Source organism: Diorhabda carinulata, chromosome 10, assembly GCF_026250575.1.
Source record: "Diorhabda carinulata isolate Delta chromosome 10, icDioCari1.1, whole genome shotgun sequence".
Taxonomy (NCBI): Eukaryota; Metazoa; Arthropoda; class Insecta; order Coleoptera; family Chrysomelidae; genus Diorhabda; species Diorhabda carinulata.
The window spans coordinates 15,358,306-15,384,735 of NC_079469.1; the positions used below are offsets into that span (position 1 = coordinate 15,358,306).

The following is a 26,430-nucleotide window of genomic DNA, read 5'->3' on the forward strand; positions in this document are numbered from 1 at the left end:
CTTTTTTTAACGGATCTACTTCATATTCATCTACAATTGATTGAAAGTATCGATTTTTGTAATCGGTTTCTTCTCTTAGTGAATCGACTGTCTATTCTTCTTTTTTTAACGGATCTACTTCATATTCATCTACAATTGATTGAAAGTATCGATTTTTGTAATTCATATTCATCTATAATTGATTGAAAATATCGATTTTTGTAATCGGTTTCTTCTCTTAGTGAATCGACTGTCTATTCTTCTTTTTTTAACGGATCTACTTCATATTCATCTACAATTGATTGAAAGTATCGATTTTTGTAATTCATATTCATCTACAATTGATTGAAAATATCGATTTTTGTAATCGATTTCTTCTCTTAGTGAATCGACTGTCTATTCTTCTTTTTTTAACGGATCTACTTCATATTCATCTACAATTGATTGAAAGTATCGATTTTTGTAATTCATATTCATCTACAATTGATTGAAAATATCGATTTTTGTAATCGATTTCTTCTCTTAGTGAATCGACTGTCTATTCTTCTTTTTTTAACGATTCTACTTCATATTCATCTACAATTGATTGAAAGTATCGATTTTTGTAATTCATATTCATCTACAATTGATTGAAAATATCGATTTTTGTAATCGATTTCTTCTCTTAGTGAATCGACTGTCTATTCTTCTTTTTTTAACGATTCTACTTCATATTCATCTACAATTGATTGAAAGTATCGATTTTTGTAATCGATATCTTCTCTTAGTGAATCGACTGTCTATTCTTTTTTTAACGATTCTACTTCATATTCATCTACAATTGAATGAAAGTATCGATTTTTGTAATTCATATTCATCTACAATTGATTGAAAATATCGATTTTTGTAATCGATTTCTTCTCTTAGTGAATCGACTGTCTATTCTTCTTTTTTTAACGATTCTACTTCATATTCATCTACAATTGATTGAAAATATCGATTTTTGTAATCGATATCTTCTCTTAGTGAATCGACTGTCTATTCTTTTTTTAACGATTCTACTTCATATTCATCTACAATTGATTGAAAGTATCGATTTTTGTAATTCATATTCATCTACAATTGATTGAAAATATCGATTTTTGTAATCGATATCTTCTCTTAGTGAATCGACTGTCTATTCTTTTTTTAACGATTCTACTTCATATTCATCTACAATTGATTGAAAGTATCGATTTTTGTAATCGATATCTTCTCTTAGTGAATCGACTGTCTATTCTTTTTTTAACGATTCTACTTCATATTCATCTACAATTGATTGAAAGTATCGATTTTTGTAATCGATATCTTCTCTTAGTGAATCGACTGTCTATTCTTTTTTTAACGATTCTACTTCATATTCATCTACAATTGATTGAAAGTATCGATTTTTGTAATTCATATTCATCTACAATTGATTGAAAATATCGATTTTTGTAATCGATTTCTTCTCTTAGTGAATCGACTGTCTATTCTTCTTTTTTTAACGATTCTACTTCATATTCATCTACAATTGATTGAAAGTATCGATTTTTGTAATTCATATTCATCTACAATTGATTGAAAATATCGATTTTTGTAATCGATTTCTTCTCTTAGTGAATCGACTGTCTATTCTTCTTTTTTTAACGATTCTACTTCATATTCATCTACAATTGATTGAAAGTATCGATTTTTGTAATTCATATTCATCTACAATTGATTGAAAATATCGATTTTTGTAATCGATTTCTTCTCTTAGTGAATCGACTGTCTATTCTTCTTTTTTTAACGATTCTACTTCATATTCATCTACAATTGATTGAAAGTATCGATTTTTGTAATCGATATCTTCTCTTAGTGAATCGACTGTCTATTCTTTTTTTAACGATTCTACTTCATATTCATCTACAATTGAATGAAAGTATCGATTTTTGTAATTCATATTCATCTACAATTGATTGAAAATATCGATTTTTGTAATCGATTTCTTCTCTTAGTGAATCGACTGTCTATTCTTCTTTTTTTAACGATTCTACTTCATATTCATCTACAATTGATTGAAAATATCGATTTTTGTAATCGATATCTTCTCTTAGTGAATCGACTGTCTATTCTTTTTTTAACGATTCTACTTCATATTCATCTACAATTGATTGAAAGTATCGATTTTTGTAATTCATATTCATCTACAATTGATTGAAAATATCGATTTTTGTAATCGATTTCTTCTCTTAGTGAATCGACTGTCTATTCTTCTTTTTTTAACGATTCTACTTCATATTCATCTACAATTGATTGAAAGTATCGATTTTTGTAATCGATATCTTCTCTTAGTGAATCGACTGTCTATTCTTTTTTTAACGATTCTACTTCATATTCATCTACAATTGATTGAAAGTATCGATTTTTGTAATTCATATTCATCTACAATTGATTGAAAATATCGATTTTTGTAATCGATTTCTTCTCTTAGTGAATCGACTGTCTATTCTTCTTTTTTTAACGATTCTACTTCATATTCATCTACAATTGATTGAAAATATCGATTTTTGTAATCGATTTCTTCTCTTAGTGAATCGACTGTCTATTCTTCTTTTTTTAACGATTCTACTTCATATTCATCTACAATTGATTGAAAATATCGATTTTTGTAATCGATTTCTTCTCTTAGTGAATCGACTGTCTATTCTTCTTTTTTTAACGATTCTACTTCATATTCATCTACAATTGATTGAAAATATCGATTTTTGTAATCGATATCTTCTCTTAGTGAATCGACTGTCTATTCTTTTTTTAACGATTCTACTTCATATTCATCTACAATTGAATGAAAGTATCGATTTTTGTAATTCATATTCATCTACAATTGATTGAAAATATCGATTTTTGTAATCGATTTCTTCTCTTAGTGAATCTACTTCATATTCATCTACGATCTTTCGATAGAATCGATTTCTTCTTTTAGACAATCTACTTCATATTCATCTGCAATTATCTGCAATAGAATCGATTTTTCTAATCGATACCGCTTAATAAAACGAATTATACCAATATACAGGGTGTATTATGTATATTTGAACAAGTTAAGAAGCGTTTTTAATAATTGGTTTTGAGTTATGTGCATAAAATTCCATTATTTGTTTCCACAAGTGTTCTTCGAGTAAAATATTTTTAAAATATATTATTTTTTATATTAGATTTACGATATGCAAAGCAGACAAATTGATTAAGTTTTTTCTTCACGATAAAATTATTAGTCTTGAAATTGGTGTCACATGTATAACCCTAAATATACAATATATTTTTTTTCTATTGTCGTTTAGAGTAACGTTTTCATTTTGACGATTTTTTCATAGTTTTTACGATAAAAATAATTGGAACTTCAATTAATATATTCGAAGGTTAATTTGGAGCGTACGTACTCACAGAAAAAAGTACAAATTTACGAAATTTCCTGTTAAATTTTAATTATATGTTTAAAAAATCTCAAAATTTATTAATTTTCGCGTACCCTAAACGCCAAAAGAACTTTATGCTACTTGATCAACATTACACATTGGCAAAAATTGTATTAATTCGAAAACGTGAATCAAATAACTTCTTATTTATTTGGAGGATGTAGATGTCGATTCTTCTTCTTGGTTATGTTTAGCAATCGCCAAAAGAATCATCGTTAATTCCTTTTTGTTCACTTTCCCATCTTGGCTGTAATCAACACCTCGTAGTATGGTTTCCTCGAATTCCTGTAGATCTTGAGCATCGTAATCCTAAACCAAAGTAATTGTGTCATCAAAATTTCAATACAAAACGAGCGATATTTGTAAAAGTCTCGTCGAAACTAATCCGGCAAACCCAATTACCTTTTTAACTAGTTCCAGAAGATCTTTGAGAAATCCACGCAGTTCCTCATTTTCTATAGTCCCATTATTATCCTGGAAAGTTAGAATAAACCCATTATTTATTCGATAGACAATATACACTACCGGTCACAAGTTTTTGCCCGCCCCATCCAACGAAAATCGAAACTGGGTCTTACAAACCGAAAATAATTATTCCTCGGCCCTCACAGCCACCCGACCTCAACCCTATCGAGTTGTTGTGGGACAAATTAGACAGGGATGTCAGAAAACATGGTCCTTCGACTTCGTATGTTTGGATATCCTGAAAAAAGAATGAAGCGAAAGATTTTTTATTTTTTAATTGTTTTCTATCGCGTAAAATATAGGGTGGGCAAAAATTTTTAACCGGTGATGTGAAAATAATATAAAATACACATTTAATCGTGTTTCATTTCAAAAACTGCTTCATTACGAATCGCCTCGTATAATTTATACGAAAATTAGAACTCACCCTATCGTAGAGTGCAAAAACTTTCTCGATATCGATTCGGGTGAGTTTCGTAGCTCCCTGCGAGAAAAAAAAAATAAAAATCATTAATTGAAAGCTATGCTAAAGAAACGAGATGAAAAATATTATACAGGGTGAGTCACGAGAAACAATATTCAGTTTAGAAAAATCGGAATTTTTTGAAAAGATACATTAAACTTTGTATAATAAAAAATACGCAGAATTTATTGAAGAATTCGATTTTCGTGGTTCTCGATACCAATTTTGTTCTATTTTTTCCTCTGCTTCTGCAAACGCAACGCTGCCGCTGTTTAACTTACTTTTCGGATACACCTCGTACTTAAAGTGGTGGCCACTCTATATTTTGAGATGCCGTAGATTTGATTTCATAGTGTAAAAATTTCAATATGAGAGTAATGTCTTAACGCAAAACGAGCAGATAAAAACAACTACGTGGATGGTCCTGATCCGACCTAGAGATGGCGGTAGCTGCTTGAAAAATACCATCTTTGACGGGCCAGGTTCTCCTAGGATCACCCTCGTATGTTATCTAGTTATAATCCCAGGTAATCAAATAGGAAAAATTGTAAAATTATATAACGAGCGAAGGAAATTTCAGTAAAATTAAATATAAAGATTAATTTGTTATTTCGAAGTTTTATTGTAACTCAAACTCAAAATAAAAAGTTGAAATCATTTTTTGAGTATCTTTTTATATATATTGCTGTCTCTTTTCAACTATTTGGCTTCTCTCTATGCTCTAGATTCTAGTAGGACGTTTTTAGAATTTGCAAATCGACTTATTGATAGTTAATATTAATATTTTCGTCAGTATTATTCAATCAATCAATCAATCTCACATCTAATGTTGTTTATCTATACTTTCGAATGATTCACTGATTCTGTTAATTACATATTGTAATGCGAACCTGGAAAAGTTGTTTACTGTACATTTCCGCTATTTGACGACCTGCATTATACATTTAGTCATGCCATTTTTGAAAAAATATTGGAAAAAACTACACGTGGAAGCATTTATAATAATAGAATACTTACTTCTATGCCTTCCTGAAATATTATGCCCACAATACAGACAGATGAAGCCGTGCAAAAGTTTTAGTTAAGTGTATAGTTACAAAAAAAAAATCGGGTTTGAATTGATTTGGAAAATAATTAACCATAACTTATAATTACGTGATTAGATGTTAAAATTGTTCTTTTTAGTCCTTTCAGTTCATAGTTGAGCACGTAGGCCTTCAGATAGGCCCGTCGCGCCCCACTCGACGTCCGATGTCCTTTGAGAAGCCGATCAGGCGCTTTTGAAGTCGTTAGGCAGGTTTTGGGGTTCGTAAAGGTGTTTAAACCGCGCTCGTGTGAGTGGGATCATCCGTGATGCCCATGGTTGAGCCCGCCTTGCGAGACGTTGTTTAAAAGTCGAAATTTAAACCCTTAAACCTAATCAATCACCCTGTACAACCAGCGGGACAACCCGACATCGGCTTGACTGAAGAACAGCTGCTGGATTTCATTGAAGCGATGATTAGTACCATGAAACGCTCTCTATCCGTCAGCGGAACCAAGTCTTTAAGGTTCAAGATAAAACGCCTGATCCAGTTTCTAAAGGACCAAGTCCTTTGGTAATTTTAAAGAGGACACGACGGACTTATCAGAACGCCTATGTGGTTAACGATATCCCACTATGAAAACTCACTTTCTTCAAGATGAAGTGGCCAAATGGTACGCCAAACACTGTTAAATGCTTAAGTAAAATCCTTAATGGGTTCAAACTATGACCAAATCTAACGCTCATACTGGTAAGTCAACTAGAACTTGATCTGAGTATCCTCATTAATTAACAAGCAGAATTTTCTGATGTATTGCTTTGAATCCAGCAGGAGATTTACTGCAACGGACTAAGAGGACGAAACAACAGAACCAACCAACATTCAATATCCCGAAGAAATTTCCTATGTTCCATATCTCCAGACCTGGAGACCATGAACGTGAAGAAAATCGTTGCAGACTCCTGCGACCCTCTCTTAGGCGTTTTCTTGGTCTACATCTTCTCCTCTTGCAACTCGTTGCAAGAGTCTGTCTTCGACCATTCGTTCTAGGTAAGAAAATTGGCTATGGACCTATAGGTTGTTCTTGGGAATGTCCTGATGAGACAGTTGGTTCCAGTCTTCTGTTGTTTGGTTCTTGGGTGGCTGTAGTAGTAGTTTAGGATGGTTTGGGTCTTCTTTTCTGGACTGTATCTTGTATTATTGGTCTTGATGGATCGATTTGTTTGCGACGTACCATGGTGGACATATTTGATAGTTTCCTTGCATTTGAAGATCAAAAAGTTGCAAATCAATTCAAATCCTAAACGTTTTTTTTCCAATATACTGTTCATAAGAAACAGCATCTATTTATTCATACAAAATTACAATTAGAAAACGTATCACCCTATATATTAGAAATCAATCTATTTAATAACTTGTCCACTTTTATCTTGAAATATTTGTTTATAGAATCAGCCAGAATTTCAATTTTGAAAATGCGCAACACTTTTTTCAGTGTAGAGTTTGTTGAACTATAAATTAAAAAAATATCATTGTACAACTATACCACCATTGGATAGAATATTTAAGAACCTTTCAAATGAGGTATCACATGACCCACATTTTGATATAAGTTGTTGTAAAAATATATAGGGTGATACATTTTAAAATTAACAAGTTGTATGTTTCTAATAAAGTGCGATAGATGGAGATAAATAGCCACAGTTTATGCTAAAGAAGAGTTGCATTATGTTTCGAAAACTACTTGTGTTTTTTTGTGGTAAATGTTGTATTAAAAATAATTTTTTTTATAATAATAATAAAAAAATTTCGAAAGTATAAAAGCAACGAGAAGTTCTTGGTATTTTTTAATCGCTAGGTATATTAAAAAATAATTAGTATTTTCATTGAACCTTAACATTTGATTATAATAACACCCTGTATAATTATTTAAATTTGATAATTGTCCTAAAGGTTAAAATCGAAAGAAAAAATTGAGGAGTTCATCGACCCCAATTTTTCGAAAATAAAAATCGACATACAGAAACGAAAAGTTTTCATTCGTTTCTCTTAAAAAATGGATTTTGTTGTAAATAGGGTGAGTCAAATTAACAAAATTTTCTCAAGATTTTAACATAACACCCTGTATAGTGATATATACATTCGATATTTCTAAACGGATCACTCTGTAACATATTGACGTATAATTTTCAATAGATTGCTGAAGTTTACGAAAATGATCGATTAAATTCAATATAAATATTTTTTTAATCTAATACAGGGTGAGTCAAAAGTAAAAGACAATTTTTTCTCGTTATTTTTTAAAGAATCACCCTGTAAAGTAATCTATTGCGGGTGTAGTTGTTATCTATTGTTTAAATTCGTATAAAAGATCTTCTTCGCTATCATATTTCTTTTAAATTTAATACAGGGTGGATCAAAACGAAAAAATAGTTCTTACTTAATTATTTTCGAAAGGATCACCCTATAAAATGATCTATTCTAGGTTTAGTTTTCAAGTATTGTTCCAAATTCGTATGAAACATATTTTCTGTTATAATTTGTACCAATTCAAAATACAGGGTGAATCAAAACGAAAATAAGGATGTTTTCCTCGTTATCCTTGAAATGAACACCCTGTGAAATAATCCATTTGCAGCAGCAACAGTTTTTTTTTTAATGATAATCAGTGGTGTGTTTTTAATCTAATATAAACGTTACATCACTTTGTATAAATATCAATACAGGGTAATTCAAAATAATAATTGCATTTTTTTTTGGAAGGATCACCCTGTAAAAATATTCATAAAATTCCAATAATCATTGAAATACATGAAAATGTTTAGAAGTTTGCTAATATTTATTTATTAGAATATCTACAGGGTGAAACAAAATAATATATGTAATTTTTTCTTGTTATTATTTTTCGAAAAACGCCCCTTTAAAACTATCTATTGTAGCCATAATTTGACAACCATTGTCTACATCCATAGAAAACGTCTCTTGACAATTCACCCACCCCTGCAGAGAAAAATTTTTCCCGCGTCAGGGCCAATCCCAGCCTATTTTTCACCCCTCAAGAATATATTGATTTAAAGGACTTGAAAATTTTTTTCTATACCCACCTTGAATACCTGTCTGCAAAGGAAGTTCTCCTTGACAGGAAGCAACCTGAAATAATTAAATAAAAGTAATCTAGAAATAACCAAAAGGTTTGAAAGAGATGTAGAATGGTCTAAACTGTTTCGAAATGATTTAGAAGGATCCAAGATGTTCCCAAAACGACCTAAAATTATCCAAAAGATTCAAGAATAGTCTGTAGTGTTTCGAGATGATGAAGAGTTCTTCAAAATGTCCCAAAAATAATCTAAGAATGGTCTAAAGTATATCGAAAGTATCTAGAACGATCCAAAATGTTCCAAAAGCAATCTATAGTGGTCTACATAGTGTTTCGAAACAATCTAAAATGTTCTAGAATGGTCTAGAGTATTTCAAAACGATCCAAAATAATCCAAAAGGTTCCAAATGTGCTCTAGAATGGTCTAAAGTTTTTCGAAACGATCTAGAATTATCCAAAAGGTTCTACAAACAATTTGGAATGGTCTAAAGTTTTTCGAAATGATCTAAAATAATCCAAAATGTTCCAAAAGCAATCTATAGTGGTCTACATAGTGTTTCGAAACAATCTAAAATGTTCTAGAATGGTCTAGAGTATTTCAAAACGATCCAAAATAATCCAAAAGGTTCCAAATGTGCTCTAGAATGGTCTAAAGTTTTTCGAAACGATCTAGAATTATCCAAAAGGTTCTACAAACAATTTGGAATGGTCTAAAGTTTTTCGAAATGATCTAAAATAATCCAAAATGTTCCAAAAGCAATCTATAGTGGTCTACATAGTGTTTCGAAACAATCTAAAATGTTCTAGAATGGTCTAGAGTATTTCAAAACGATCCAAAATAATCCAAAAGGTTCCAAATGTGCTCTAGAATGGTCTAAAGTTTTTCGAAACGATCTAGAATTATCCAAAAGGCTCTATAAACAATTTGGAATGGTCTAAAGTTTTTCGAAATGATCTAAAATAATCCAAAATGTTCCAAAAGCAATCTATAGTGGTCTACATAGTGTTTCGAAACAATCTAAAATGTTCTAGAATGGTCTAGAGTATTTCAAAACGATCCAAAATAATCCAAAAGGTTCCAAATGTGCTCTAGAATGGTCTAAAGTTTTTCGAAACGATCTAGAATTATCCAAAAGGCTCTATAAACAATTTGGAATGGTCTAAAGTTTTTCGAAATGATCTAAAATAATCCAAAATGTTCCAAAAGCAATCTATAGTGGTCTACATAGTGTTTCGAAACAATCTAAAATGTTCTAGAATGGTCTAGAGTATTTCAAAACGATCCAAAATAATCCAAAAGGTTCCAAATGTGCTCTAGAATGGTCTAAAGTTTTTCGAAACGATCTAGAATTATCCAAAAGGTTCTACAAACAATTTGGAATGGTCTAAAGTTTTTCGAAATGATCTAAAATAATCCAAAATGTTCCAAAAGCAATCTATAGTGGTCTACATAGTGTTTCGAAACAATCTAAAATGTTCTAGAATGGTCTAGAGTATTTCAAAACGATCCAAAATAATCCAAAAGGTTCCAAATGTGCTCTAGAATGGTCTAAAGTTTTTCGAAACGATCTAGAATTATCCAAAAGGTTCTACAAACAATTTGGAATGGTCTAAAGTTTTTCGAAATGATCTAAAATAATCCAAAATGTTCCAAAAGCAATCTATAGTGGTCTACATAGTGTTTCGAAACAATCTAAAATATTCTAGAATGGTCTAGAGTATTTCAAAACGATCCAAAATAATCCAAAAGGTTCCAAATGTGCTCTAGAATGGTCTAAAGTTTTTCGAAACGATCTAGAATTATCCAAAAGGTTCTACAAACAATTTGGAATGGTCTAAAGTTTTTCGAAATGATCTAAAATAATCCAAAATGTTCCAAAAGCAATCTATAGTGGTCTACATAGTGTTTCGAAACAATCTAAAATGTTCTAGAATGGTCTAGAGTATTTCAAAACGATCCAAAATAATCCAAAAGGTTCCAAATGTGCTCTAGAATGGTCTAAAGTTTTTCGAAACGATCTAGAATTATCCAAAAGGTTCTACAAACAATTTGGAATGGTCTAAAGTTTTTCGAAATGATCTAAAATAATCCAAAATGTTCCAAAAGCAATCTATAGTGGTCTACATAGTGTTTCGAAACAATCTAAAATGTTCTAGAATGGTCTAGAGTATTTCAAAACGATCCAAAATAATCCAAAAGGTTCCAAATGTGCTCTAGAATGGTCTAAAGTTTTTCGAAACGATCTAGAATTATCCAAAAGGTTCTACAAACAATTTGGAATGGTCTAAAGTTTTTCGAAATGATCTAAAATAATCCAAAATGTTCCAAAAGCAATCTATAGTGGTCTACATAGTGTTTCGAAACAATCTAAAATGTTCTAGAATGGTCTAGAGTATTTCAAAACGATCTAAAATAATCCAAAAGGTTCCAAATGTGCTCTAGAATGGTCTAAAGTTTTTCGAAACGATCTAGAATTATCCAAAAGGTTCTACAAACAATTTGGAATGGTCTAAAGTTTTTCGAAATGATCTAAAATAATCCAAAATGTTCCAAAAGCAATCTATAGTGGTCTACATAGTGTTTCGAAACAATCTAAAATGTTCTAGAATGGTCTAGAGTATTTCAAAACGATCCAAAATAATCCAAAAGGTTCCAAATGTGCTCTAGAATGGTCTAAAGTTTTTCGAAACGATCTAGAATTATCCAAAAGGTTCTACAAACAATTTGGAATGGTCTAAAGTTTTTCGAAATGATCTAAAATAATCCAAAATGTTCCAAAAGCAATCTATAGTGGTCTACATAGTGTTTCGAAACAATCTAAAATATTCTAGAATGGTCTAGAGTATTTCAAAACGATCCAAAATAATCCAAAAGGTTCCAAATGTGCTCTAGAATGGTCTAAAGTTTTTCGAAACGATCTAGAATTATCCAAAAGGTTCTACAAACAATTTGGAATGGTCTAAAGTTTTTCGAAATGATCTAAAATAATCCAAAATGTTCCAAAAGCAATCTATAGTGGTCTACATAGTGTTTCGAAACAATCTAAAATGTTCTAGAATGGTCTAGAGTATTTCAAAACGATCCAAAATAATCCAAAAGGTTCCAAATGTGCTCTAGAATGGTCTAAAGTTTTTCGAAACGATCTAGAATTATCCAAAAGGTTCTACAAACAATTTGGAATGGTCTAAAGTTTTTCGAAATGATCTAAAATAATCCAAAATGTTCCAAAAGCAATCTATAGTGGTCTACATAGTGTTTCGAAACAATCTAAAATATTCTAGAATGGTCTAGAGTATTTCAAAACGATCCAAAATAATCCAAAAGGTTCCAAATGTGCTCTAGAATGGTCTAAAGTTTTTCGAAACGATCTAGAATTATCCAAAAGGTTCTCCAGACAATTTGGAATGGTCTAAAGTTTTTCAAAATGATCTAAAATAATCCAAAATGTTCCAAAAGCAATCTATAGTGGTCTACATAGTGTTTCGAAACAATCTAAAATGTTCTAGAATGGTCTAGAGTATTTCAAAACGATCCAAAATAATCCAAAAGGTTCCGAATGTGCTCTAGAATGGTCTAAAGTTTTTCGAAACGATCTAGAATTATCCAAAAGGTTCTACAAACAATTTGTAATGGTCTAAAGTTTTTCGAAATGATCTAAAATAATCCAAAATGTTCCAAAAGCAATCTATAGTGGTCTACATAGTGTTTCGAAACAATCTAAAATGTTCTAGAATGGTCTAGAGTATTTCAAAACGATCCAAAATAATCCAAAAGGTTCCAAATGTGCTCTAGAATGGTCTAAAGTTTTTCGAAACGATCTAGAATTATCCAAAAGGTTCTACAAACAATTTGGAATGGTCTAAAGTTTTTCGAAATGATCTAAAATAATCCAAAATGTTCCAAAAGCAATCTATAGTGGTCTACATAGTGTTTCGAAACAATCTAAAATGTTCTAGAATGGTCTAGAGTATTTCAAAACGATCCAAAATAATCCAAAAGGTTCCAAATGTGCTCTAGAATGGTCTAAAGTTTTTCGAAACGATCTAGAATTATCCAAAAGGTTCTACAAACAATTTGTAATGGTCTAAAGTTTTTCGAAATGATCTAAAATAATCCAAAATGTTCCAAAAGCAATCTATAGTGGTCTACATAGTGTTTCGAAACAATCTAAAATGTTCTAGAATGGTCTAGAGTATTTCAAAACGATCCAAAATAATCCAAAAGGTTCCAAATGTGCTCTAGAATGGTCTAAAGTTTTTCGAAACGATCTAGAATTATCCAAAAGGTTCTACAAACAATTTAGAATGGTCTATAGTATTTCGAAATGATCTAGAACAATCCAAAATGTTCCAAAAGCAATCCAAAATGGTCAAAAGTATTTTTAAATGATCTAGAACGATCCAAAAAGGTACAAAAGTGATCTGTAATGATATAAAGTGTTTCGAAATGATCTACCATGATCCAAAAGATTCCAAATGCGATCTAGAATAGTCTAGAAGTGATCCAAAATGTTCTGGAATTATCTAAAGTCTTTTGAAACTATCTAGAAAGATTCAAAAGGTTCCAAAGGCGATCTGGAATAGTTTAAAGTGTTTCAAAATTATCTAGAATTATCCAAAAAATTCCAAAAGTGATCTAGAATGATCTAAAGCCTTTCGAGATGACATAGAAGGTTGCCAAATAATACAAACAAAAATATTGGACTGTTCAGACAAACAACTATAAAAAAAATGCAAGTACAAAATCAAATTCATATTTACTTTGCCATTTCCGACAACTGGAGCCGTCCATCTTTATTGAAGTCGAAAATTTGTAACTGAAAATTAAAAAAAAAAGTTTATCATAATTATGGTAACATATTTAATGAAAATATCGAATTTTTCTTTAGTCACAAGTCAGTATCAAAATGAATCGTATCGAGCCCCGCGCAGTGATTAAACACTTGCGTTTACAATCAAATCGCGGCCCCATTAAGAGAATTTTCTCTTTGGATTGTAACATACTATTAAATTAAAACAAATATTGTTATTAATTAAATATTTTGCATCTAAATAAGTGCGTTAATTAATCAAGCGATTGTTGATGTAGAAATGAAATTATTTATTCCGGCAATGTTGCCATGTCTTTGCTGGACATTAGCGCGAAGACTGAATGATGAAAATAAATAAAAAAAAGTATTTTTTTGTCGTATCCAATAAAATTTAACTCACCATTGTATCGGTGTATTCGATCAATTTATCTTCTGAAACGTCGTTTCTTTTGGCTTCTTTCAGGAGATCTCGTAGGAAATTCTGTCGAGGAAAACTCACAAATATACCAAATTCATAAATTCTTAACAAAAAAAAAACTTTAGATACGTACTTTGAGTTCGTCCGCCTCGATGTATCCGCTTCCGTCAGAATCGTATTCCCTCCAAATCTGTATATACAAAAAAATGATTTTCAATATATATAGTACGAAAAATTATCATTGCGACGAAGTAACTTTCAAAAATATGTCTTCATATATATGTAGGGAGGGAAAATGGTCATTGGTATTCCCAGACTTTTGGAGATCTTGAGTTTTGGTCCAGAAACGCCCAATCCAGTTGTCCGGAATAACTAGACGTCAGATTCCGAGCTTAGAGCTCCTATCTTGTTATCAAGAGCTATAACTTCCTGTATTATGTCAAACTTTCCCTCCATAAACCATATTCTGAATTCTTCGACTGATGTCGTAGATGCGAGAGCCCCCAAAACGGATTTTGGATTTGGAATTGAAGCGAAATCAATATTTGAAACCTTCAATAACGATTTACATTGAAGATTACTTTTCTTAAACACCCCGTATATAAAACCGCGTAAATTTATCGCAAAATGTAATAAATTTCACTCATCCCACTTAACGACCCGAATAAATGCGCCTTATTTATCCGTATTACGAATTTTCGGGTTTATTTTCGTAGTTGTCTGTCATATATCATTTTCATCCCCTCACGAATCGGATTAGAGCAGTTGGGGATTAATACCGTGGCCAAAGGTGCACTGAGACAGAAAAACGTCCCTTTAAATCAGTCTCCGAACAAATATATTTCGTTACACTCAAGTACTTTGAATTCTGTAAAAAAAAATTGTATTTGAAGGATAGGAAAGGCTTTTCCATTCAATATCCATACGTAATTATTCCAAAAATATCGTATTTATAGACAAAGCTGGTTTCCGGTATCATTTTGTCGAGATATATTCCCCTTGAAACGTCAAGATGTCGCTATAAACATCTCCACAGGGTTCAAACCTTAAGGCCACCATATTGTCCTGTCCTGTTACAGACTACGACCTTCGTGGGTGTCTAACCTGAAGTTCTTTGCAGCAGCATCTTGCTTGGTTTGCCTACTATTGTAGTTTCTTTTCGTTACTGACCAGAACCTGCTCTGAGGACCTCCACAACAGCGTCTTCACCGAGTTTATCCACCACCGAATATTAAATCTACTGTATATTCCTTTCGATACTGACCAAAATCTAAATTTCTACCTAAATAATTTCACAGCAGCATCTTCACGGAATGTTTCCGAACGTCAAATTTACTGTGGTTTCCTCTCGTTCTGACCAGAAGTTTTGCAGGTGTCTCACCTGGAGATCTCTTCAGCTTCAGACAATTACTCCACCTGAAACTATTTTTTCAACTTCCGGATTCTAATTCTTGTTCCTCTAACTGTCTTGATGGCTCTAGAGGTAATTTTTTAGTTCCTTTCTTTCTCTAAATCAACATCTTCATCAAATTTGCTTGATTACAAACACCAAATCGACTTTATCCTTGACCCACGGCCGAACAAATTTTCGTAGGAATCTGACCTCAATATCTCTCCCCCAGTATTTACATCCAATTTTTTTCCCCAAACATAGAGGCCTCTCCAACATCTTCATCAGGATTGGTCACCTTCAAACCTCAAATCCACTGTAGCTTCCTCCCGTTATTTAACAGAAAGTTCCCAGGTGTTTCACCTGAAGACCTTCACGACATCATCTTCATCGAGTTTGTTTTCCTCCAAAACCTCATATCCAATGTAGTTTCCTCCCGTTATTTAACAGAAAGTTCCCAGGTGTTTCACCTGGAGACCTTCACGACAGCATCTTCATCGAGTTTGTTTTCCTCCAAAACCTCATATCCAATGTAGTTTCCTCCCGTTATTTAACAGAAAGTTCCCAGGTGTTTCACCTGGAGATCTTCACGACAGCATCTTCATCGAATTTGTTTTCCTCCAAACCTCAAATCCACTGTAGCTTCCTCCCATTATTTAACAGAAAGTTCCCAGGTGTTTCACCTGAAGACCTTCACGACAGCATCTTCATCGAGTTTGTTTTCCTCCAAAACCTCATATCCAATGTAGTTTCCTCCCGTTATTTAACAGAAAGTTCCCAGGTGTTTCACCTGGAGACCTTCACGACAGCATCTTCATCGAGTTTGTTTTCCTCCAAAACCTCATATCCAATGTAGTTTCCTCCCGTTATTTAACAGAAAGTTCCCAGGTGTTTCACCTGGAGATCTTCACGACAGCATCTTCATCGAATTTGTTTTCCTCCAAACCTCATATTCAATGTAGTTTCCTCCCGTTATTTAACAGAAAGTTCCCAGGTGTTTCACCTGAAGACCTTCACGACATCATCTTCATCGAGTTTGTTTTCCTCCAAAACCTCATATCCAATGTAGTTTCCTCCCGTTATTTAACAGAAAGTTCCCAGGTGTTTCACCTGGAGACCTTCACGACAGCATCTTCATCGAATTTGTTTTCCTCCAAACCTCATATCCAATGTAGTTTCCTCCCGTTATTTAACAGAAAGTTCCCAGGTGTTTCACCTGGAGATCTTCACGACATCATCTTCATCAAGTTTGTTTTCATCCAAACCTCAAATCCACTGTAGCTTCCTCCGTTATTTAACAGAAAGTTCCCAGGTGTTTCACCTGAAGACCTTCACGACATCATCTTCATCGAGTTTGTTTTCCTCCAAAACCTCATATCCAATGTAGTTTCCTCCCGTTATTTAACAGAAAGTTCCCAGGTGTTTCACCTGAAGACCTTCACGACAGCATCTTCATCGAATTTGTTTTCCTCCAAACCTCAAATCCACTGTAGCTTCCTCCGTTATTTAACAGAAAGTTCCCAGGTGTTTCACCTGAAGACCTTCACGACATCATCTTCATCGAGTTTGTTTTCCTCCAAACCTTATATCCAATGTAGTTTCCTCCCGTTATTTAACGGAAAGTTCCCAGGTGTTTCACCTGAAGACCTTCACGACATCATCTTCATCAAGTTTGTTTTCATCCAAAACCTCAAATCCACTGTAGCTTCCTCCCGTTATTTAACAGAAAGTTCTCAGGTGTTTCACCTGAAGACCTTCACGACATCATCTTCATCAAGTTTGTTTTCATCCAAAACCTCAAATCCACTGTAGCTTCCTCCCGTTATATAATAGAAAGTTCCCAGGTGTTTCACCTGAAGACCTTCACGACAGCATCTTCATCAAGTTTGTTTTCTTCCAAACCTCAAATCCACTGTAGCTTCCTCCGTTATTTAACAGAAAGTTCCCAGGTGTTTCACCTGAAGACCTTCACGACATCATCTTCATCGAGTTTGTTTTCCTCCAAAACCTCATATCCAATGTAGTTTCCTCCCGTTATTTAACAGAAAGTTCCCAGGTGTTTCACCTGGAGACCTTCACGACAGCTTCTTCATCGAATTTGTTTTCCTCCAAACCTCATATCCAATGTAGTTTCCTCCCGTTATTTAACAGAAAGTTCCCAGGTGTTTCACCTGGAGATCTTCACGACATCATCTTCATCAAGTTTGTTTTCATCCAAAACCTCAAATCCACTGTAGATTCCTCCGTTATTTAACAGAAAGTTCCCAGGTGTTTCACCTGAAAACCTTCACGACATCATCTTCATCGAGTTTGTTTTCCTCCAAACCTTATATCCAATGTAGTTTCCTCCCGTTATTTAACAGAAAGTTCCCAGGTGTTTCACCTGAAGACCTTCACGACATCATCTTCATCGAGTTTGTTTTCCTCCAAAACCTCATATCCAATGTAGTTTCCTCCCGTTATTTAACAGAAAGTTCCCAGGTGTTTCACCTGGAGACCTTCACGACAGCATCTTCATCGAATTTGTTTTCCTCCAAACCTCATATCCAATGTAGTTTCCTCCCGTTATTTAACAGAAAGTTGCCAGGTGTTTCACCTGGAGATCTTCACGACATCATCTTCATCAAGTTTGTTTTCATCCAAAACCTCAAATCCACTGTAGCTTCCTCCGTTATTTAACAGAAAGTTCCCAGGTGTTTCACCTGGAGACCTTCACGACAGCATCTTCATCGAATTTGTTTTCCTCCAAACCTCATATCCAATGTAGTTTCCTCCCGTTATTTAACAGAAAGTTGCCAGGTGTTTCACCTGGAGATCTTCACGACATCATCTTCATCAAGTTTGTTTTCATCCAAAACCTCAAATCCACTGTAGATTCCTCCGTTATTTAACAGAAAGTTCCCAGGTGTTTCACCTGAACACCTTCACGACATCATCTTCATCGAGTTTGCTTTCCTCCAAACCTCAAATCCACTGTAGCTTCCTCCGTTATGTAACAGAAAGTTCTCAGGTGTTTCACCTGGAGATCTTCACGACATCATCTTGATCGAGTTTGTTTTCCTCAAAAACCTCAAATTCGGTGTAGTTTTCTCTAGTTACTGAATAGAAAGTGCCTCACCTGGAGGTATTGACAACATCTTTAACGAGTTACCTCCAAACTGATATTACATACATTCAAAAAAATCTTACGACACTTACAGTGATATTCCACCTACCTTCATAAATTCGACGCTCGATTCTAAGGGATTGTCGAACCGAAACAACAGCAGGAAATTCTCCTCCATCGGTAGAAGTTGAGCAAGCTGAAAATAGTACGGGCGCTTATTACACTTTTATAAACTGCGAGGGAAAAAAATTTCAATAATTAGATTGAAAAATTCGAGGATTTATTTTTCAATGAAACATCGAAAAACTAAAAAAAAAACAATATACAGGATGTGTATAGGATACGGTACAATTAGAGTTATCAAAACTTCATCCTTTTAACTCACATCTCACCTCTCTAATATCAATTTTTCCATCTTGATTGTCGTCGTACGCTTCCATAAAGCACGATTTCAGTTCTACCAACATTTCGTCAGAAACTACCTGCAATAGAATGATGTACGTAGAAAAAGCATATGACACTGTTTGGCTCGAGCTTAAAAAGTGACACCAGGTCGATATTATGAAAGAAAAAACTTACTTCTGGTCCTACGTCTGACACATTGGCACTTGATACGAATTCTCTCAAAAACCCATCCAGTTCTACGCCCTCGATGTAACCGTTTCCTGTAAAAATTACAAAACGCATATAAATAAAATAAAATTAGAAAAATTTAGAAAATGTTCTTACAAATAATTTATATAGTCCCATAAAACTTTTATGGCATCGCGTTTCTTTATTTAATGATAAAATACAAGGTGGGCAACTAAAAACAGCCGGACTCATCGGGAGCTTGACCTGATCGAAGGCTTTCTAGAAATCATTCAAAACGGAGCTAGTGCATAGAAGAAGCTTGGAAAGAAATAACGTATGGAGACGCGGAGGAAATTTACGGGGGATGAACAATAAAAAGAAAGAGAGACAAGATCAGATGGTGGACAGAAGAAATAAGAAAAATAGTTGAAGAGAAAGAGAAAAATCGAAAGAATGATGTTAAGAAAAGCAACGAAGGAAATAAAGAGGCATACAAAACGATAAGAAACTAAGTAAAGAAAGAAAATTGAAGAAAGTAGAAAAGAATTTGGAGGACAAGCTTTTGGAACAAAATCGGAGCCACTGGGGCAAGAAAAAGAAAGGAAATTGAAAGAATAAGAGTTAAAAAAGGAACAATATAAAGAAAAACCCAAAAGACATAATATTAGAAGAATTTGTGGATGGAAGGGAATTATGAAGAGGACAAGAAAGAAAATCATGAAGTGGAAGGAAGGAAGTGGAAGAAGCGATAGGGAAAATGAAAATAAAACATATAGAGACGAATGATTGATGAGGAAATGGAGGAGGAGTAAGGTACGTATAGAAAGGGGAACCAACGATAAATAACTTGATAGAAAGCAGAAAAATTGAGAAAAAGAATGGATAAAAAGAGAATGAAAAATTGAAATAACAATACTACGACGCTCGAAAGTGGTTAAGGAGTCCTAGAGGAGAAGATGAAGAAAATTATTTGCTTGTTCTGAATCTCCAACTGGGTTTGAGGTGGTGGAATACTGGAAACGTTCCTTGGCCACCTTGGTTACCTGCATAGGTCAAATTTTTCGACAAGGCAATACCCACCATCTTTATCGTAATGACTCCAAACTTCCATAAACTGATTGGCCGATAATTTTTTCAATTCTCTCGATTGTGGATCGCGAAATTGCCTCATGAAATTCGTGGCTTTTTCCAAATTTAAACGCTTGGACGTTACTTGTTCTGAAGGGGTGGTCATTTTTCTGAAACAAAAATTATCATTATCATAGACATTCCATTGAGACTAGGTAATCTTTTTGACGGATTTATCGTCAATTTTATTAATAACAAGGTATCAGTCATTCTCATCAGATCGTTAAACAACCAGGAAATTTTCTGAACCAAGATTTGCTGCGACAATTTTTGCTTCACGGGTAGACCCAGCAACAAATTCTCGACGACGACTTAACCAAGTTATAGCTGCACCTGCATATTTTACCATCACCCCACTAGTTGAACGCATAGTTTATAGACAACCAGCAAAATCAGCATAATGAGGATACAACTGTACACCAGCTCGAAGTCGACCGTGCCCACCAGGTAGCAAATATTTCTCTTGAACATAATCAAGTCAGGTTGAGTAGAACTCAGGAGCTTTCCCTGGCGCATGAGCAGGTGTTTCTCCATCGGTTTGCATATTGAATCCCCGATCGGTAGATCATGATGTTGCTATCGCAAAAAGAAACTTCTCTTGCAAGGTCAGCTCTCCACCAAATGAGCTCTAAACTGTAATTAACCCATCATCAACGTAGAGCCCAATGATTGATCTTACGCGCGGAAGCTGCTTCCTCAAGGTTTCCTCTTGGAAATCAGATTTACACTTTCTCTTTGTTGGACTAGACTGGCTTGGTGCGAAATGGGCCTTAGGAGCGACAGGACCAAAGGTTTCCGCATAGTCGTTGTGCACAACTTCGGTCAATTCCTCAAGCATCGTTTTTTCCCGTGGATCCGATTTCAACTTCCATGGAAAGTCTTCGGCTCATCATCTATTGAAACAACTTCTACAAAGTGTACAGTTCCTTTTTCCGAGGCGACGCGTTAATGAATGCGTCCACGTCGTCACTGGAATCACCAGATTTTAGATCCAAAGGATATCAATTTTTTCAGCGTTCTCGTCACTTTTATCGTTTTCGCTTTCAGCAGTTTCACTTTCTTTTGCCCTTGCTAATTTTTCGAAATCGTCAAGTGTTTATTCGGCGTTCATGATTGTAGTTTAGTCCCGATTAGCAAACAGAATGATCTGCAATGTTTTGTAATGTAGTTTATGAGCACAGACAAAAACTATGGGGTACTAGTAAATCTATAAATTTTCATTTAACTTTCACTGCAATCGATTATTGTGATTTGAATAAGTAAATAGTTTAAGGGTAGAGATGCCGCCGCCGTCAAGGACGATTTATTACAATATAAATCGTCAATGAAACAGTTTATATTCGACGCAGGAATCAATCAAATGGGTTTGATGGAAAAGTTTCAGTTTCTAATATTAAAAACGACCCTCGTCCATATCTCAGGCCACTAGAAATGGAAATTAGATCTTAGATCTCTTAGATCCAAAAACCTCAAGGAAGTTTCTTCGCTGTCAAACCAGTTTCTCTTTCACTCACTGATTTGAGCTGCCATTTTTGGTCCCGTGAGTCGTCGATCTCTTTTACTGATCACCTCCAGCGGATAATCTCCTGGTAGATTCATATTTTTGACTTGCGATTAATTTACGAGTTTCAACCGATAGTTCCTTGATTTTAGAACTCACAAGTCTGTATTTGCGAAAAAAGGGGCTAACTGGGACTAAACTACAATCATAAACACCGACTAGACAAAGAACTGACACCATTTTTGGTTTGCAAGGCGCCGTTTTGATAATATGACAACAGTTGTTAAGTTTTGTCATATTTTAATGAGTCATGGGGTGGGCAAAGACTTTTGACTTGTAGTGTACATCATAAACATACTGAAAAGGTATAGGAATTAATTATTAATTATTAAAAAACTTTGGAGTCTTATAATTCGAGAACTAAAGTCTGTTATAGAAGTAGCAACTTATTTTGGCTCACACTGTACGCTTTCAGCTCTTTTTTTCATTGGTACGTACTGTATATTAGACAGATTTCAATTTCGGCCCATTTTTTTAAAAATAATGTCTTACTCATATTGTATACGACTAATGTACGAAATTTATTAACCTGATTAGAACACCAGATAAATTTTAATTTAGAATTTACGGCGTGTCGATAAATAAATCGATTCGCGTTTGAGAATTATCTTTAAAGTAAATTTTGAGATGGTAATATGTTATTTGTCAGGTTGTTTTTTAATTTCGCGATTACCCAGCGGGGAACTCCATACATCTATTTATAATAATTTCAATAATCCATAAATCTCGTCGATTATGAAATGGTTTTTATCTTCCTAACGGATATACGCGGTTGTTTATCAGGTGTTAATAGGTGATTCGTAAACTAATGATCAAAATACACGCGTACAAAAAACAAAAAAAATTCTTCATGTGTAGCTGCTTCTCAATTTGAAAAATTCAACTTTCGTTTCGAATTTCTGAACGAAATATTGCAACTACAATGTTGCCACATCTAGCGAGAGTGTTTAACAAGAAAAAAAATTTGGCAACTACTAATCTAGACTTGAAACACTCGTTAGTGTGATAGAGTTCAATTTGAGATACCAATTTGGAAATTTGAAGACGCCACGTTGTATGTAAATTTGGAAAAAATAAAGCAGAACTAAATTTTACTCTGGGTGAGATTGCTCGTTGGTTATCTACAGTAAAATATAGGTTAGCATCGTTTAAACGAGACCGTACGAATTGAGGAGACCAGCAACCCGGTGGTCGACCGAATGAGGTGATGATTCCTGAAAATCTGGATGATCGTCGACTGAAAGACATAGTAGGCTTTTCAAAAGAAGAAACAATCGAAGATAGAAATGATCAAACATTGGAATAATCAAAGAAAAATACGATAAAGCATAAAAAGAATCAAATGATCGATTTATAGCAATCAAAAAAATCAATCCAGTATCAGTTTCGAATACGAATCACTTCAATATGCATATTAATTAAAAATTTGGATATGAGAAAGCTGTGCGCAAAATGGATTACTGCAATAACCGAAATTAATGAATTAAAGTTTGATCTTGCACAATATTCGCTGGATTTAGCCCCCCTCGGATTATTTTTTGTTATCAAACTTCAAAAAATGCCTTAAAAATCAAAGATTTTTATCGTAAGTATCGAATTTATTGGAAAATGCTGGGAGCTAAATCGAAATTACGTTAAAAAATAATTTTCCAAAATATGTTTGCATTTTTTTGTTGTGCCAGGTACTTCTGGAACCCTCCTCGTATATTAGTTGTGTGTGGAGTAAAAATCGAAAATAAATTTTATCGTTTTTGGCCCACCCCAAATAATTTTTCGTTTTAACTAGCCCCCCCTCTAAAAAATATGTTTAATTTCAATAAATTAATAAAATTTAATTCGTTTTAAATAAAACCGATGATTAATTAGATTTTAAAGTAGATTTTCGTCTATTAATTCGAGATATTTATAAAATTACATCTTGTTATAATGATCCTCGTATCAGACTTTATTACCAACATAAAATTTTACCTAAATTTGTAGACTGACATCATCGCAGCGATCCAAAAGAAAATAATGTTGTTTAAAATGTTATTTAGCAAGTTTACATTATAAATTACATATACTTGTTTTCAACATTTTTCCAAATATTTTATTATAAATTGTTGACGTTCGAAAGGAAGTGACGAAATATTTTTTTATAAACATATCCGCTGATAGATTTTTTTTTGTTAACGAACACCCAGGAAACGAAAAAACCTACTAGAAAATAACCCCGATTCGTTTTTTTCAAATTTTCGAAAATTTATCTCGATTTAGTCATTTCAAGTGGACCACAATGAATCAAAAATTATTTGTTACTGTTTGAGAAAACTTTTTTGATTAAAAATTTATAAAAAAGTGGTGAAATAATAGAGAAAATTCGTCGTCGTGTCGATCATATCTCAGAAACGGATTATAGTCCAGGAGCTGTCAATTTCCTGGCCGAAAAAATGTTTTAAAAAATGAATTTTTGAAAAAAAATTCGATAAATGAATTAAAGTTCATGAAAATTGGATTTCCTCGGTAATCGTCGCTCAAACTCAAAAACTGATGTGATATTCGTAATCTACCTAAAAAAATAAAAGATACCACGTGATTTTTTGAATACTTTGACCGATATTTTCAAATTTTCAAAGGTGATTTAAATCGAAAAAATTTTCGCTACATTATTGTAATGGATAATTCCGTACACACTGTAAGATTGTAAATAATATCGAAAAGTGATTTAAAATTGTCAAAAAAATAATTTTCGACGTGATTCTCGGAGCTACTTTTTTTGAAACGATGATAAAATAGTCCAGGAGCTGTTAAACAAAAGTCGTGCATGTAATTTTTTTAAAGATAGTTCGAAACTATATGGATTGGAAAAGCGATGTTTGCGTGGATTTTCAAGGCCGGAAAAATATTTTAAAAAATGAATTTTTTGAAAAAAATTCGATAAATGAATTATAGTTCATGAAAATTGGATTTCCTCGGAAATCATAGCTCAAACTCAAAAACTGATGTGATTTTCGTAATCTACGTAAAAAAATTAATGATAACAAGTGATTTTTTGAATACTTTGACCGATATTTTCAAATTTTCAAAGGTGATTTAAATCGAAAAAATTGCCGCTATATTATTGTAATGGATAATTTCGTGTACACCCTGTAAGATTGTAAATAATATCGAAAAGTGATTTAATATTGTCAAAAAAATAATTTTCGACGTGATTCTCGGAGCTACTTTTTTTGAAACGATGATAAAATAGTCCAGGAGCTGTTAAACAAAACTCGTGCATGTAATTTTTTTATGGATTGGAAACGCGATGTTTGCGTGGATTTTCAAAGCCGGAAAAATGTTTTAAAAAATGAATTCTTGAAAAAAAAATCGATAAATGAATGGGCTCAAATTAATTATCGAAAAAATCGATAAATATTAGTTTCTCATGGTATGAAATTGTTGGCGTAAAGTGTTTTCGATCGAAAATTTCATCCCCTTTTTGAAAAAATTCACGCAATCCAATTTTTTTGGCCGGAAATGTCAGACAAACTTTTGTAATGAGGGAGGAAATTTCTCCCTCAATACGTAACATATTTTTTTTTTATTCAGGTCACTTTAAATAAGACGAAAAACTATTCGAAACGTGATAGAGTTGATTTTTGAATGGAAATTATCCAAAAAACGGCATTGCGACAGAAGATTTTCCATCAATAAGGAAATTCACGAAATTTCAACCGGGATCAAAATGGAAAAACCGGAAAAAAATGAATTTGATTTTCAGTTTTTACTTTGTTTCTCATTAATCCCGCAAACAAAAAAAAAGAAGCGCTTGATGCGTTCAAATCACGTTTTTGAGGTACCTCAATCGAAATTAATCTTAATGGAGAATATTTTGAAAAACGATAAACCCATATATAAAATTATAAATATATTTCTTTTCATTTATCTATCTCAAAACTTATCAACCCTCGTATAAATGTTATTCCAAACTAAAATACTCGAAGTACGACTATTTTAACTGTCTACTAAAAGAAGTGATACGCCTATGGATTACGAATGCTTCATCGTTTTAATACTCTCTCATTCATAAAAAAAATGGAACATAGTTAAGTTAGGATTCTTTTTCATCATTAAAAAAAAATTGAAAAATAGAATGAACCCCATTCCAACACGTTTATCAGAGTCTTATCAGTTTTTATATTAAATAACGTGATTTATTGAAGCAAATCGTTCCTTAACAACGATTCACACTGTATAACAAATTTTGATACTTTTATTAAAATAAATTCGTAGTTTAATTTAAAAAAATATATTTTCCATTACACCCTATTTATATCATGTTATTTTTCGAATTCAATTCGTCTAACAATTTATTTGTTTTAAAAATTTTGGAAACAGTTATTGTTCCGTGTAAAACACGTACTTTAATTCATGAAAACATCAAACTTACGTTATTCTAAAACAGACTACGCGTTTCTTCTAATATCAAATCTCAGCTAAATCTCACTACGTACTGCAATTCGGTTCTGGGCTTACTAAAAAGCTCCCGAAAACCTACAAAGCTTCGATGTATATCCTGTAGGGGTCAACCATGCGCATTCGCATCGAACCGTATATATTTTGATAAGGTGTGCGTTCGATTTCATTGTGGAAAAGTCACGCAAAATACGTCGTAAAATTTTTATATAGTTTAACAATTTTTTTCGGGGAAATCTCTTTTATCTATCGTATAAATAAAATAAATATTTTAAGCAAGCACATTACACTCGAATAATAGAATTATTAAAACTATTGTTGTATTGAGATTTTTATCTACTAAATGTCCGTGGAAATGAATGTATTTGGGGTAAACGTGACTAAAAAATGATTATCGTTATGTTTTTATCGATATTTCTCATATAGTACATGGAAAAATATACATAACCTCACTTATTGTTCTCCTATTCGAAAAACAGTTTATTGTTATCTCTTTTTAACTTCATGAAGTAAATCAAA

General features: G+C 33.0%; 1 protein-coding gene across 2 annotated transcripts; it reads right to left on the minus strand.

The window, feature by feature from the left end:
* Nucleotides 1-1,855: 1,855 nt before the first annotated feature.
* Nucleotides 1,856-26,008, minus strand: LOC130898474 (calbindin-32). Of its 2 annotated transcripts, XM_057807810.1 has the most exons (13): nt 25,886-25,982; nt 19,866-20,023; nt 18,792-18,877; nt 18,605-18,694; nt 18,322-18,408; nt 13,850-13,906; nt 13,699-13,779; nt 13,249-13,304; nt 8,495-8,540; nt 5,383-5,394; nt 4,330-4,386; nt 3,840-3,911; nt 2,749-3,746 (listed from the first exon to the last, which is right to left on the minus strand). In XM_057807810.1, the coding sequence occupies exons 2-13, from the start codon at nt 20,017-20,019 to the stop codon at nt 3,585-3,587; spliced, it is 960 nt and encodes a 319-aa protein (XP_057663793.1). In that variant the 5' UTR covers nt 20,020-20,023; nt 25,886-25,982; the 3' UTR covers nt 2,749-3,584. The 2 variants fall into 2 exon arrangements, with proteins under 2 accessions (XP_057663794.1, XP_057663793.1); XM_057807811.1 differs by lacking the exon at nt 5,383-5,394 and having other exon boundaries at nt 1,856-3,746; nt 25,886-26,008.
* Nucleotides 26,009-26,430: the final 422 nt, after the last annotated feature.